The sequence below is a fragment of the Oscarella lobularis genome, chromosome 4 (assembly GCF_947507565.1).
Source record: "Oscarella lobularis chromosome 4, ooOscLobu1.1, whole genome shotgun sequence".
Taxonomy (NCBI): domain Eukaryota; kingdom Metazoa; phylum Porifera; class Homoscleromorpha; order Homosclerophorida; family Oscarellidae; genus Oscarella; species Oscarella lobularis.
Genome location: NC_089178.1, coordinates 1,157,918 through 1,171,529, shown reverse-complemented (window position 1 = coordinate 1,171,529; position 13,612 = coordinate 1,157,918). Strand labels below are relative to the sequence as shown.

The window sequence follows — 13,612 nt, the reverse complement described above, 5'->3', positions numbered from 1 at the left end:
GCTTGTTTGGTTGCACGCTGTAGATGCTTTACGTGGAAGCTGCTGTTTGCTACCCTTTCCATTAAAGATCGATGTAATGCTGCCTAATACATGCCTGCTCCCCATTAACTTTATAAAATAGCCCCTTTTCCGAGAGACTTTGTGCCGTTACCTGGTGACGTCGTGCCTGATTAATTAATTAGCAAAATAATTCCGGCCACTAAACGAAGTAATTTCGCTTTAATTCGGCGAGGTATCTCGAACTCGACAATCGCCCGTCACCGCCGAGATCTCCCACGGTGAGCGGAGCGCTGGGAAACGATGTGGATGTATCTTATATCAAAAAGGATTACATCAAAACGTTCGATTTTTTTGGCTCTCTTACCTGCGTCCAAATGCTTCCTCACGCTCCTGTCTAGTTCGGCTCGAACGCTCGCCAGGATATCGTCCGATCTCTGTGCCGTCTTCAGTGGGAACGGACGCGTACTAGACAGTGAGTAGGGAGCGGAAATCCGTCTTACCGAAAGAACTGAGGGGATGCCTTTTGTCGTATCCGTTTTATCAGCTGTGGAGAACCTGAACGACGACGAGTCCGCTAGCTGCTTCATTCGACGTCTTTCCGAACTGAAGCAATAAAAGAGTCGACATGTGAACGAGGGAGGCTTTAGACGAACTTACTGGAGTTTGGCTTTAGTGTGACTCTTTTCTCGCTTAGCATAATGTAGTTCGCTGCCTAGGCTTTCTTTTTCGTGCATCTCTCTCTCGTAGAGAGTCTTAGACAGACGAGATTGAAAAAAAATATTTTTTTCACTCACTCCATTGTGTACCTTGTATCGTTTCGCTTCGACTTCGGCGGATTCCTTTTGGACTTCGCCATCGTGGAGACTAGTCCGTAATCTCTGCAACTCGGCCTAGAAACAAAGCAGCATCACTGCACTGAAAAAACTCCAAGAGAATGCGCGCACTCTAAGGCTAGCGGTCGTTCTATCAAACTCGTTCTTCAATTTTACTTCCTGCTCTTCCCGCATTCTTTCAACATTTTCTCGCGCAGTGGACTACGATAACAGAGCACAAAGACTTTCCGAGTTCCGTCAAAACACAATAAACGTTTCAGTTTTTACCTGTTCAGCCAAGTGGGTGTTCAATTCTTCCAATCGACGATTCAATTCCATGCGAGCCTGATCCGGACGGGTCTGACAAAGGCACAATCGCTCCGTTATTCTCACCTCAGCCTCGATATCTTTTTTGAATTCATCAGCGTCTGTCTTCGGAACATAGTCAGAGGCCACGATATTTTTGATCCGTCTCAATTCGTCCTCCAGTTCGCTATTCGTTTTTTGAAGCTCGCGACGAAGCTTATAAGGACAAATGAGGGCGAGGTAGAACGTTTTTCCTCTTATACTAACCAGAGCCTGTTCCCTTTCCTTGGCATCTCTCGTCATGGCCTCGTTTCTCAACGCCTTTATCTCTTCCACGAGTCTTCCGTGCGCCGAATCGCCTATTGTCCGTCGCTCCGCTTCTTCGTTCAACTGACGACGAGTCTCGTCCAACTAGAAAGCAGAAACGCTCGGCTAGAAGTCGGAAGTCCCGCGTGCTGCACTTAAACGTTCACCTGGGTCTTCAGAGCGTTGACATTACTCTCGAGGACCATTTTTTCACTCTGGAATTCCGCTTTCAGTGCAGGCAATCTCGATTCCTCCGATTCCAAGTTCTAGTGAATTGATGCTGGCGAAAGAAAGCGCTATGTTATACCATGCGGTACCCTTAGTCGCTTCTTGGCCGCCTTCAACTGTCCTTTTGCTAAACCAAGTTCTTTCTGAAGCTGGGCGTTTCTAATCAAGCGTTATCGTGAAGAAGAACGACACGTCCATACGAGAACAAACCTCTCCTGAAGAGCGTCGACTTTGTAGTCGGCAGCGCGTTTCAAATCCAGCGCCTTTTGCGTCCGTTTCTTCTCCTAAATTCGCGATTTAGACTACTGCACTTTTATCGTGAATTCTACTGCTCGTCCTACGTACCCCATCAACAGTAGTCTTAATTTCCGTCTGATTCTTTTCTAACTTGAGAAGCTGCAAAAGGATAAAAGGAGGCTAGGCATTGTCTTGATCAGATGTCTACTACTACTACTTCTTCTTACTCTCAATCCCAGTTTAGAGCGAGACTTGACTTCCGTTTCCCACAGTCCTTTCGCTTCTTCCGCTTCGTTGAGAGCCAACGTGTGCGCGGACCTCGCTTCCTATAGCACGCAAAATCAATTGTCGCCGATGTGTCGATCCGATCCGAACAAGCTCACTTTCAATTGCTCGTCCAATTCGTTCGTTTCGTATCGCAAATCGGAGCACTTTGATTCCAAGCGAATACGAAACTAAAAGCTCAAGATCAAATCGCCGGCCAAGGTCACGTCTCAGCCACGAATAACCTGTTCTGCCTTTAGCAGCTCCTCTCTCAGCGCAGACACCTTTTCCTTCTCCGATTGAAGAGTCAATTCTACACGCTGTCTTTCTCCGTCGACAGCGTTCACTTGGCGTTCCGCGTCAGCCTATAGAGAGATGTTTTGACGAAAATTTAATGCTAACTCCGTGTCATTTTCACCTTCGCCTGGCCCATGAGCATCAACTCTTCGTTCGACGACTGTAGTTTCTGAAGGAGTTCCCTTGCGGATAATTCCGACGTCGCTAGTCGCTCGGACAAGTCCGATACTTTTCGTTGCGACAGTTGGAGATCAGAGAGCGCCTTTTCCAACTGAAACAGAGAAGCATGAGAAAACGCTAAAACTGTACGTGCACGCACTTGACTTTCCAGTTCGATAAGTCGTTGTTCCAAATGCGACTTCACGTCTTCGAGGCTCGATTTGAGTTCGACTGCTCTTTCTAAACTTCCCACGGACATGTCGTGCTTCCGATGCCCGTCTCTGAGCTCGTTCTGAAGTCGTTCAACGTCTCGTTCAAGCCCCCTCTTCTCCGCTTCGGTTCGCGCCAAGTTCTCCTTCAATTGAACGACTTTTTGCTGGAGGTCGTCCTGTTTCGCCTCTCCCGTCGTTTTGATCTACGACAGCCGGGTTAAATAACGAGCGGATATCTGTGCACACACCTTCTCCGCGTCACTCCGAAGAGAATTGATCAGAGTCGTGAATTTGTCCTGCAAGGCAACGCGTTCTTTTTGCGAGAGAGAATTAAATAGGCGACTGTGTCACCTGTCCTTCCTGCGCCGCTCTGTCGCGTTCAGCTATTTTGCTGTTTGCAAGATCCAACTGCTGTCTCAGAAAGCTGCTTTCACTTTGACTCGTCGTTAGTCTGTACGAGATGGGTTATCATTTAATTAACACTGGGCTCGTTTCATTCGTTTACCTTTCCGTTGTTATTTCCAGTTTCGTGGTCAATTGACTACACGTTGCCTACGTAGTTTCGCGATTAGCATGTCCTATTCTTTATTTGTTCACATACTCTGTCTTGTTTCGCTTTTTCTTCCAGTATCATTAACTGTTTGTCCCTCGATTCGGAATCCTTTCCGTGGACGGCAAGTTGTCCCACTCGTTCAGCCAATTGTAGCTGCACGGCTTGGAGCTACAGTACAAAAACCGTACGGTTAGAATAGCAACAGGGATCGACGGGCGAATCACATCTTTTTCAGCTGATTCTAGCTTCGCCTCCAGCGACGCAGTTTGCAAAGCGGAACCCTAAAAATAAAAAAATTAAAGATAGCCAAAGACAAGTCAGCAAGAACGGTACTTGAGCTGCTTCTCTAGCCTGAAACACTTCCTTCTCCAAAGCTGACTTCTGCTGACTCCATTCCTCCTGTTCACGATGAAAAGTCCTACAAAAGATCAATTTTAGTGACGAAATCAATACTTGGCTCGACTTTTACTTTTCCATATTGCGATTGACTACAAGCGTTTGCTCTAAATCCTGACCGGCGGATTCCAGTCGACTTTTTAGCGATCTCGCCTTATCACAATTCAAATCACTCACTGCTAAACGCTTCTCTTTCTAAACTTACCTCCACTTCAATTGCTTCTTTGAGACCTCTTTGCTTGTCCAGTTCAGCGTCAAGGAGAACAATTTTTGATCTAAGATCACTTAGATTTCCATCAAATTGGCTCCGCTTCTCGATGAACGCCTTATCGAGGTTGAGCTGAGACCAAGAGTCAATAAAACGCTTTCGCTTCAAATCTTATCTGTACCGTTTGTTCCGTTTTGTCCTGCAGTTTTTCCTTTAGCGTTTCGACTTCGTTTTCGGTCAAAGTTATCCGCTCTTTATAGAGTCGTTCGTTCGATTCAATCGCCTGCTTCGCTACTTGAAGTTCGGCCTGTACAGCATGTAGCTGTTTCTGCAACTCGAGACAGCGTTCATTCGAAGATTGCAAGTCACTCTGTGCAAAGGACTGAAAAGAGAGAACGCTGGCAAGGAATAGGAAAGTAAAAACGGGATGCTGACTTTTTGATTGACAGCCTTTTTCGCTTCTTCTTGCATTTGCTGATACAATTTCATTCGTTCGACGTGCGACACTTCAGCCTGAGCTCTCGCTTCGCGCTCTTTGACTAACTGAAGTTTTAACTCCGCCATCTGGCTTTCCAACTAAAAATTCAGCAAGAAAAATCGCTCCTTTAATTAATTAAACATTTAGCGAATCACCTGCTGAGCGGTAGCTTGAACGTTTCTCTGCTCAATCTCCGCGTTTCTCCTCCCCAACTCGGCTTCCCTCCTAGCCTGACTTTCCCTGAATTAAAAACAAACGCTGTCAAAAAGGCGAGACAGTCACTGCCACTAACTGGCTAAGTCGAGATTCGGCCCTAGCAAGCTGTTCTTTCATTTGACTGAGAAGCATCGCTGTGCTTTGCTGTGAGGCCTGCTCCTGCTCGTATTTGTATCTAGGACATTTCAGCGTAGGAAAAAAAAACGATGAGGAAAATTCCTGGTTATACCTAAGGCTTCTGGCCTCTAATTCTAGATCCAAACGAGTCTGATCCAAAGTCGATTTCACCCTGGCAATTTCCTCGTATTTCCTTCAAACGATGTTGTTTTTTCAAGTGACGAGACTGCTTTACGCGCGCCCCTACCGTCGCAAGTCCAACAACTCCGTCTTCATTTCTTGCTTCGAAATTTCCGCCGCTGATTTGGCGTCGTTCGCCTTGCCGAGCATTTTTTTCGTCTCCCGCAGCGATTCATTCAACCTCGACGCGGCGCCAGCATCAGTTACTAGAAGAGCAACAGTTACCTTCACCCTCGGAAAATCAACGCCTAGGTCGTTCTGCATACACAAAAGCGGCGAAGACGCCAAAAAACTTTGCCTCGAAGAAGAACGAAGCCCTTGACCGAAAGCCTTCTGAGAGGCGTCAAGCGGCAAAACGGTGCTCCGCAAACTGTGACTGCTCTCGCTCTCCCCGACGCCGTTTTCACCGTCACTTCCACCGACAAGTTCGCGCTCGTAATCTGACTTGAGCGAAACGTCGCCGGAATACGCCTCTTTGGCGTCGCTTGGCGTCAAATCGTCTTCTCTATCGCCGTTTCTCGCGGGAACGCCGCTAAGTCCACTCGGAAGGCCGCGACCGCTACTCACCAATCCAAGGGCATCATCAAGCTCATCGTCCCGACTAAAGAAAAAAAAAACGCTCACGGTAAAAGCGTACGATAGGTGGTCTCATACTTCGTTGTAACAAACGACGTTTTCTCTATCTCAGCGACAGCGGCGTAGTTCGCTTGTTTCAGCGCTTCTTCCCGATCGCGTTCGCGAGCCAATCGTTCCGCCGTCTCCTTCGCCCGTTTCTCCTGCTCGTCGCGCCAGAACTTCATCTCCTCGTCGTGCCGTTCTCGCTCGGCTTCAACTCTCTTCGCGTCGGCGACGCGTCGCCGCTCGCGTTCCTCGACAAGTAATCGTTCTTGTTCCTCGACGCGTCGCTGTCGCCGCGTCTCTTCGTCGCGTCGTCGTTTCTCCTGCTCGGCGGCGTACCGCTCATCCTCCGCCTGTCGCCGCTTCGCCGCTTCTTCGGCGAGTCGTAGCTCCTCTTTTCGTCTCGCCTCGCGCTCGTCGCGCCACCGCGCTTCGTCAGCCTCGCGTCGTCGTCGCGCTTCGTCCTCCATTGCACGCAACTCGTCCTGACGCTGTCGCACGCGCTCCTCCATCTCGCGCACACGCGCCTCTTCTTCCAACCGACGTCGCTTCGCCTCTTCGGCGACGCGCTCCTCTTCTTCGACGCGTCGTTTTCGCTCGCGTTCCTCGCGCTCGCGCTTCTCCGCAAGTTCTTTTTCCCGTTTCGCGTTCTCGGTCTCTCTCTGCCGCTTCACCTCCGCCAATCTCGCCTCCTCCTTGGCAATTTCCTCATCTTTTCGTCGCCGTTCCTCGTCAAGTCGACGTCTCTCCTTTTCAGCATCGGCTAATCGCCGCAGTTCTTTCTCTCGTTCGATTTTCCATTGCTCCTCTTGGGCCGCCAGTGCGGTCTCCTCTTCCTCCTCGACGGTCGCTTGGCGCTCTCGTACGTCGGCTAGCGCTTGTTCAAGACTCGCACTGCCGAAACTCGAATTGGAAGTGACACGCAATTGCACGCTCACTTCGTGCACGGGCGCTCGTTCGTCGCTCAACAAACTCGATTCACTTCGCACAAAGTTTGGACTCTCGCCTCCGCCGCCGCCATCTCCAAGCAAATCATCCAAAATCGAATTTCCTTCTTCGTCCCACGAATTTTCCTCCGCTTCAAGACGCTTGAGTTCTTCCGCTTCCTTTAGGCGTTCTAATTCCGCTTCAGCGTTCTCTTTCTGCCACTCCTTCGTTCTCTGGACGACCGTCGCCGTTTCTTCGCTTAGCAACGACGCCGCCGAGCCAGGGCCGCCTCTCTTCGCCGCTTTTTGCTCGTCGATTTGTCGTCGTCTTTTCTCTTCTTCTTCCCATTCGCTCGCAGGCTCCTCGGTGAACGTGTCGTCGCTTTCCGTTGGACTTTTGTTCTCGAGCACCCGATCTTTTTTCTCAATTCTTTCTTCGGGCTCCCTCTCAAGCTTTTCAATGATTTTCTTTTCAATTTCGTCGTCGTCGTCGTTGTCACTGCCAAAATCGTCATCGTCTTCGTCGTCATCTTCCGGACCGATCATGCTGCCAAAGTTGCGTGCAATCGGTTGAGACTTCTTGGCGGTGACGTCTTGCTTCGGTGGTGCGCCGTTGACGTCTTTTTTCTCGTCCGCTTTCGCAACTCTTTGCGGCTGCACGTCCTTCGCGGGAGCGGCCATCATTTCAATCTCGTCGTCGTCGTCGTCGTCGTCATCATCATCAACATCATCATCAACGTTTTTGTCTTTCTGAAAGAAAGGCGTTCGAAAAGCCGCGCTTAGAGAACCGCCTCCCAATCCAGCTAGAGCATTGGAAGCGCCATCTAGAGTAAGTGTAATAAAAATATATCGTCGCACTAGACTAGAGAGCCTCCTCACCGTCATCGTCGTCCACGTCATCGTCCTAGAATAAAGCACGTCAAAAAAATACATTTTGCGTCAGATTTTTCTTACCGAGTCCCAGTCGTCATCCGAATTGTTATCTCCCTTCTCTTCGGTTTCCTGTTCTTTCTTGTGACCGTTTACCGTACTATTTTCAGCTTGTCGCGCCGTCTGTTCCTTTCCTCTGTTTTTTATCAGATCACTGGCAGCTTCGTCGTCGTCACCGTCACTAATCTGCACGCTCGACTCAAGCAAATCGTCATCAGCGTCTCCATAGTTAATTCCCAATCCCTGTCCACCTCCAGCGGACGTTCGTTGCACATTAGAAGCAGTCGCAGCTTGAGGAAATTTCTTTTCCGAAACGTTCGCTGAAATGTACACATAGTTAACTGGCCAATCACAAAAATCGACTTTGACTCTACCGCTTTCACGTTTGATGCTATGTGTCTTAGTACCGGACAAAGCTGCATTGACTTGAGCATCAATATCGTCGTCGTCGTCATCATCGCTTTCAAAGTCATCATCAAAAGACTGCCAGTAGAACGATTATAAACCTTCGTCGCACAATCAAACGTTTCTCACCCGATCGACGGAAATTTTAGGAGGTGAAGTGAATACAGTTACAGTTGCTTTGCTAGTCGTCCACTTTTCGCCATTTTCCTCCTTGGAAAAAAATTCCTATAGTCGAAATGACTCTAATGCTCCTTTGACTCACTTCTGATGATCCACCAATGTTGACCGACTCCCAAGGCTTTGGTTTCGCAGTACTCTCCCTAGGGGGTAATGCTTGCAAACTCTTTTTAGGTTGCAAGTCTAGAAAAATAGTAGTAATAACGATAAAACTTCAAAGGCATTATTTCGGCCACCTTCCGTCTCAATTTTGGCCTGTCCATTCCCAAACAAATGGCTTGCAACATTGGGCTTTTTCTGCACCGCCGCGTTCTTTATAAAAACAAAAAAAAATAACAATCTTTCGCATCACAGAATACACTGTACATCTTGAGCGAAGCTTTCATCATCTGAAGACATCCACGACTTTAGCGAAGCTCTACAACGACCCATGAAATGATACAATAAGAAATCCTTGGCAGTTTTACCGGCTTCCATCCCTGGACTCATCTCCGGTCATAGCACTAGGCTCTGGGGCAAACACAAAGCGATTATTCCGAAAGGTCTTAGCCACTCACAATTCAATTTATTTATTTACCTTCTCCACGGTCGAGAGCTGGAGCCCCAAGTGTAAGTAGCCCTGCCCCGCCGCCACCGCCGCCGCTACCGACGTTTGACCTCAGTGATCCAGCTAAAGAAGCTGACGGTCTGCGACTGCCAGGAGCTGATAGCGTCTGACTCTCAAAGCCACGGAGAGTCTCTGACACGCTGCATGGGAGAGAGAGAGCGTTGACCTCAGTTCGACCAGTCCCTGTACCACTCACTGTGTGTGGCCTTTCATCAAGGCATAATCAGCCGCTCGATATCCCTGCGAGTCTTTCACTCTTCCATCAGCTCTAGAAAAAAAATGAAATCCGCCAGGGTACATATAAAAAATGACTACTTACTTGTAATTGACTAAAAGTCGTACGAGTGCAATGAATCCGTTGCTGGCAGCAATGATGAGCGCCGTTCGCCCGTTTCCGTCAACAGCGTCAACGGGCGCACCTTCGTCAAGCAGGAGACGAGCAAAATCGTGATTCTGCGCTTCGGTGACGACGTGAAGCGGCGTTCGACCATTCTAAGAAACCCCAGTACTATATTTGCCCGTCGTCTTTCCCCTTCTTCGTCTCTCTCTCACCTTATCCTTGGCGTCGAGACGCGCGTCGCGTTCGACGAGGGCCGTGCCGACGTCGACGCGACCGGTGTCGGCGCAGACGTGAAGCGCAGATCGTCCGTGAACGTCGATGACATTCGGATCGGCGCCGTACTCGAGTAAGACATTGATGCACTCCTTCTCGCCGCACTCGATCGCCTAGAGAAAAAAAATCTCCCCCTTCGTCATGCGCGCGCATTCCGATATGGCTCTCTTCACTTTAACGAGGGGCGTTTTTCCTTCGTTGTCGCACAGATTTGTCTTCGCCTTGCTTTCGAGCAGGTGAGAGACGATTCTCGCGTTGCCGCGCGCGCACGCCAAGTGTAGCGCTGTCCTAAATGAAGTTTCCGTTGCCACGGGAAACGTTTGTCGTACACACAGCGCAGAGAGTCTTGCCTGTTCTGCTTGTCCATTTGATTGATGTCTTCAGCTTTTTTGCCTGATTTTGACGTGATCGTCTTCAGCTTTGCCAAGTCGCCGACCCACGCCGCTTTGAGTAGCTTTGGCAGTTCCTTTTCCTTTACTTTTATGTATCCCGCAGTAGCGATCGAGCCGCTCGACACGTTATCGATCGATCGAGACTTCTTCTTGATGCCGAGAAGCTTTTTTAGCTGAGACATCGTTTGCGTATTCAAAAACTGAAACACGATATGGTGCCGCGCGCTAACCTACCCCCCGGAAATTAGGAAAAAAGCCCCCAAAAATATTACTATAGGTTGCTACAGTACAGTAGCAGCAGTAGCAGCAGCAACCGCACGTTTTTTTCGTGAAGCTCGCTTTGCGAAGCACTTTTTGCTTTTGTTTTGTACGGGCATTTTTAGTCACGTCCCGAATAAGAGAGAGACGCTTTTGTGAGCCAATTTTCAAGGAAGAAATTGGGGAGTTACTGCTCTGCTTCTCATGCCTACCGTATTACCTTTTCTCATCATCGCTGCAGGCATCCAATGTGTCGTTTCACAAACGACGTCAGCTCCGTCTACAAGCACCGTAGACTTGAATTCAACAACAACTGCTTCACCGTCATCATCGCAACTGCCGACGGCACCTCGAACACCAGGAACTCCAAGACCGACAGGGGTTCCGCCCACCGGACCACCTACTCAGAGACCCTCTCGACCAACGACGAGTCCGAGCGGTGGCGGAAAGAACGAACAGCCAAGCCGCGACTCGTTCTCGGGCGATTACGCAACAACGCGTCGAACGCCGGCAAGCACGACGAAGAAGACGAATGCTACGACCACGCCCCTTTCCGGAAGTTGTCGCGTGTACCACTGCGGATCTCGTAATTCGAACCAGACGTGCCAGTGCGACGAGTCGTGTGAAGACATGGATGATTGCTGCTCGGACGCGTATGACGTGTGTGCCGGTGGAGCTGACACCGATCTGCCGACTGGTGTTACGCCTGGTCCGCCTACGTCAGCCGTCGTCAAATGCACGGAGATCGGTTGCGGCAATACGGGATCGGCGTGTAGTTGCATGCAGGGCTGCTTGCAAAGTTGCTGTTCGGACTTTCATCAGAATTGCCGAGTGCCCACTACCGTGCCGCCGACTACCGTTGCTGTGACGACGGCTACCTCTCGACCGTCGTGTGCTGCTTTGTATCAGCAACGAGGAGCGTGTCAGATTGTTAGCGGAGCGAGTTGTCAGTGCGACTTGCAGTGCAACACGACTGGCGATTGTTGCCATGACTTCTTTCAGTCTCCTTGTGCGCCGACGCCGGCTCCGACTACAAGTGCTCCTCCAACAACGCAAGGACCAACGACGGTCTTTGTTACGTTGCCGCCGTCCACTGCACAGCCACTCTTGTGCAAAAACGAAGGATGCAATGCTTTTCAAGAGGGAGCAGTGTGCCAGTGTGACGTAACTTGTTTGGATCCGCAGCATAATGACTGCTGTTCGGACTACGTCGCAATATGCACAAATTCGACCGTTGCGCCTACATTACAAAATGCAACTCAACCTATTTCAACACGCGGACCCTCGTCTCCTACTTTGGTGCCGGTTACAACGCTTCCGACGTCTCAGCAATCCGCGACATCCGGTCCAGCTACAACGGCCAGTCCAGCTGCGCCGAGTTCAATTACATTCAGTGCAACAGCATCTAGCACAGCGGCAACAACGCCAGCTACGTCCACTCCAGCTAGTTCAGCAGCTACGTCGAGCTCGGCGACAGCTACGACCGGGGCAGCTGCATCTACTTCAGCAGTGACGTCTAGCAGTACAGCTACGACGTCAAGTTCAGCTGCGACAGAGGTAGCTACGACTGAAGTAGCTACTTCAGCTGCGTCTACTGCAGCAACTATATCCAGTACGGCAGCATCTAGCTCGGCTACGTCCGCTCCAGCTGTGTCGACTCCAGTTACATCTAGTGCAGCGGCAACTAGCGCAGCTACATCCGCCTCATCTGTGTTTACTTCAGCAGAGACGTCTAGCAGTGCAGCTACGTCCTCTCCAGTTACATCTGGGGTACCTACGACTGGGGTAGCTATATCGAGTGCAGCCACAACTAGCGCAGCTACGTTCGCCTCAGCTACGTCTACTTCAGCTAATGTGGCAACATCTAGCGCAGCTACGACTGGGTCCAGCGCAGCCACGACTGGGGCAGTTACATCGACTCCATCCAGTGCAGCGACAACTAGCGCAGCTACCACTGGACCTACTTCAGCTACATCCACTCGTAGCGCAGCAGCCACGACCGGGGCAGCTACGTCTATTCCATCCACTCCAGCTGTATCCAGTGCGGCTACATCTGGTGCGCCCACGTCCACTCCAGTTACAACCTCGCCAATTACTTCCACTCAAAGGTCTACATCTAGTGCAGCTACGACCGCGCCAACTGCTTCCACTCGAGCTACGTCCAAGGCAGCAACATCCAGTGCAGCTACAACGGCGCCAGTTACATCCAGCGCGGCAATATCCAGTGTAGCTACAACCGCTTCAGCCACATCCCCTCCAGCTACATCTAGCTCTAGTGCGACGACGACGACATCCAGCGCAGCTACAAACAGCGCAACTGCATCCACGACAACTTCATCTAGTGCAACTACTTCAGCTGGACCGACTACTTCAGCTGGACCGACTGGCGCAGCCACTACTCCAGCCAGTTCCACTGGATCTACAGCTGGAACTGCAGCGCAAACTTCTGCACCGACTGCTACAGCTGAAGGTCCAACAAGTGGAGGTCCATCAAATACTACAATGTCTGCAGAAACGGTAGCTGCAGGAACAAACGCTAGTGCCACACTTGCTGCAAATCGCACGGCCACTTCCAATATTGTAACATCAAGACCTGCTTCAACCATCATTTCTACGTCATCCTCTTCAACGGCGGTGCCTCCGACAACAGGCAGTCTGACAACAAAACCCCAGCCAACGACTGATAATGCTTTTTCAACAGTGCCGACAGAGCAGCAAACGCCTTCAAATGTAAGTTTAGAAGTAGATGAGTTCTATATTTCCTCAATTTAACTAAAGGTTTCACCGCAATTTGTACCCTCTGGCGACTTGACTGAAGAGGAGAGCGATAACAGTGTGACTCTCACTTTGAACAACGTCGAGGTGATTTCTATTAGAGCACCATCACATCTTGAAACATTTCCGACTCTTTCAGAGAGAAAAGTTTCTTCAGCAATACGACGTATCTTTTCGAAAGGCTATCATTGACGCTGTAGTCCGGCAGCAGCAACGAACCAAACGAGCGGCAAATTCTGTCAGCATAAACGCAGTTATTTACGTGTCTCCTACTCCAAGAAAAATAGGTTCAAATCTTGAAATCGCTTTCTTCGTTCGGATGGTTAGCAGCACCAAAAACGTCGTTGACGGCTCCACATTATATAACGCAGTCGCGAATGGTCAAGAGCAAATTGAGCAAACAGTAAGACAACTCTTTTCCTTGCAGATCACAGTAGCATTGATTGTAATACAGGTTGAATTGACTGTTCAAAACGTCTCCAAAGGTTTGCCAGAAGATATCATCCCAGGCGATTCAAGCTCAACCACGCTAATCATCATTATTGTCTGTTCTGTCGTTGGAGTGCTTCTTCTAGTGGTCATCATTGGCGGTGTTGTATGGTACGTCAAAACCCGTCAGTCAACGTATGCTGTGAGTGGCAGAAGCAGAGAATTCACGATTCCAACCGACGTGCTCGACGACGCAATGAATGGAAAAACGTTCGTTGTTGATATTGGTCCAGACAAAGACGCCCAGGATAAGATGCCCGACGTTGTTCCATTGAATACCTTTGGTGAAGGAGACGATAAAAGCACGTACCTCTAGCGTTTACTATTTCGCGTTGGCTTCTAATGGTGCATGGTTTTTCTTTGTTATTCACCTAGGTATCACTTAAGAAAATATCAATCATGTATACCTTAATATCCAGACCAGAGAGCACACTAACGTTCTTCGTTCTAAAT

The 13,612-nt window shown here is 49.6% G+C and overlaps 2 protein-coding genes across 2 annotated transcripts; one reads left to right on the top strand and one right to left on the bottom strand.

Annotated features, from left to right (window-relative positions):
• Positions 1–55: 55 nt before the first annotated feature.
• LOC136185624 (trichohyalin-like) lies at positions 56–9,841 on the bottom strand. Its single transcript, XM_065972788.1, has 48 exons — positions 9,596–9,841; positions 9,419–9,533; positions 9,185–9,358; positions 8,952–9,124; positions 8,829–8,900; positions 8,603–8,772; positions 8,493–8,535; positions 8,392–8,443; positions 8,262–8,337; positions 8,111–8,208; positions 7,978–8,058; positions 7,818–7,926; positions 7,468–7,763; positions 7,393–7,417; positions 5,624–7,337; positions 5,236–5,570; positions 5,037–5,175; positions 4,902–4,982; positions 4,749–4,847; positions 4,612–4,696; positions 4,414–4,554; positions 4,160–4,360; positions 3,976–4,110; positions 3,844–3,923; positions 3,708–3,792; positions 3,599–3,655; positions 3,423–3,542; positions 3,327–3,373; positions 3,173–3,272; positions 3,070–3,117; positions 2,770–3,024; positions 2,572–2,721; positions 2,399–2,518; positions 2,273–2,344; positions 2,117–2,215; positions 1,998–2,048; positions 1,863–1,936; positions 1,742–1,811; positions 1,592–1,690; positions 1,386–1,529; positions 1,206–1,334; positions 1,101–1,157; positions 945–1,034; positions 807–890; positions 658–752; positions 501–603; positions 365–443; positions 56–312 (listed from the first exon to the last, which is right to left on the bottom strand). Exons 1-48 carry the CDS (start codon positions 9,817–9,819, stop codon positions 200–202), a joined length of 7,059 nt encoding a protein of 2,352 aa, XP_065828860.1. The 5' UTR covers positions 9,820–9,841; the 3' UTR covers positions 56–199.
• Positions 9,842–10,009: 168 nt separating this feature from the next.
• Positions 10,010–13,571, top strand: LOC136185626 (uncharacterized). Its single transcript, XM_065972790.1, has 4 exons — positions 10,010–12,625; positions 12,674–12,757; positions 12,810–13,073; positions 13,125–13,571. The coding sequence occupies exons 1-4, from the start codon at positions 10,100–10,102 to the stop codon at positions 13,473–13,475; spliced, it is 3,225 nt and encodes a 1,074-aa protein (XP_065828862.1). The 5' UTR covers positions 10,010–10,099; the 3' UTR covers positions 13,476–13,571.
• The last annotated feature ends 41 nt before the right edge of the window (positions 13,572–13,612 follow it).

What these genes read in the sequence shown, in the direction of transcription:
- LOC136185624 (XM_065972788.1), bottom strand. Translation starts at nt 9,819, where the DNA reads ATGTCTCAGCTAAAAAAGCTTCTCGGCATCAAGAAGAAGTCTCGATCG. An exon ending in GAACGACCGCTAGCCTTAGA is followed by an intron (nt 891 to 944) that starts GTGCGCGCATTC and finishes CTTTGTTTCTAG; the next exon opens with GCCGAGTTGCAGAGATTACG. An exon ending in GAGGAAGCATTTGGACGCAG is followed by an intron (nt 313 to 364) that starts GTAAGAGAGCCA and finishes TTTTGATATAAG; the next exon opens with ATACATCCACATCGTTTCCC.
- LOC136185626 (XM_065972790.1), top strand. Translation starts at nt 10,100, where the DNA reads ATGCCTACCGTATTACCTTTTCTCATCATCGCTGCAGGCATCCAATGT. An exon ending in AGCAGCAAACGCCTTCAAAT is followed by an intron (nt 12,626 to 12,673) that starts GTAAGTTTAGAA and finishes ATTTAACTAAAG; the next exon opens with GTTTCACCGCAATTTGTACC. An exon ending in TCACTTTGAACAACGTCGAG is followed by an intron (nt 12,758 to 12,809) that starts GTGATTTCTATT and finishes CGACTCTTTCAG; the next exon opens with AGAGAAAAGTTTCTTCAGCA.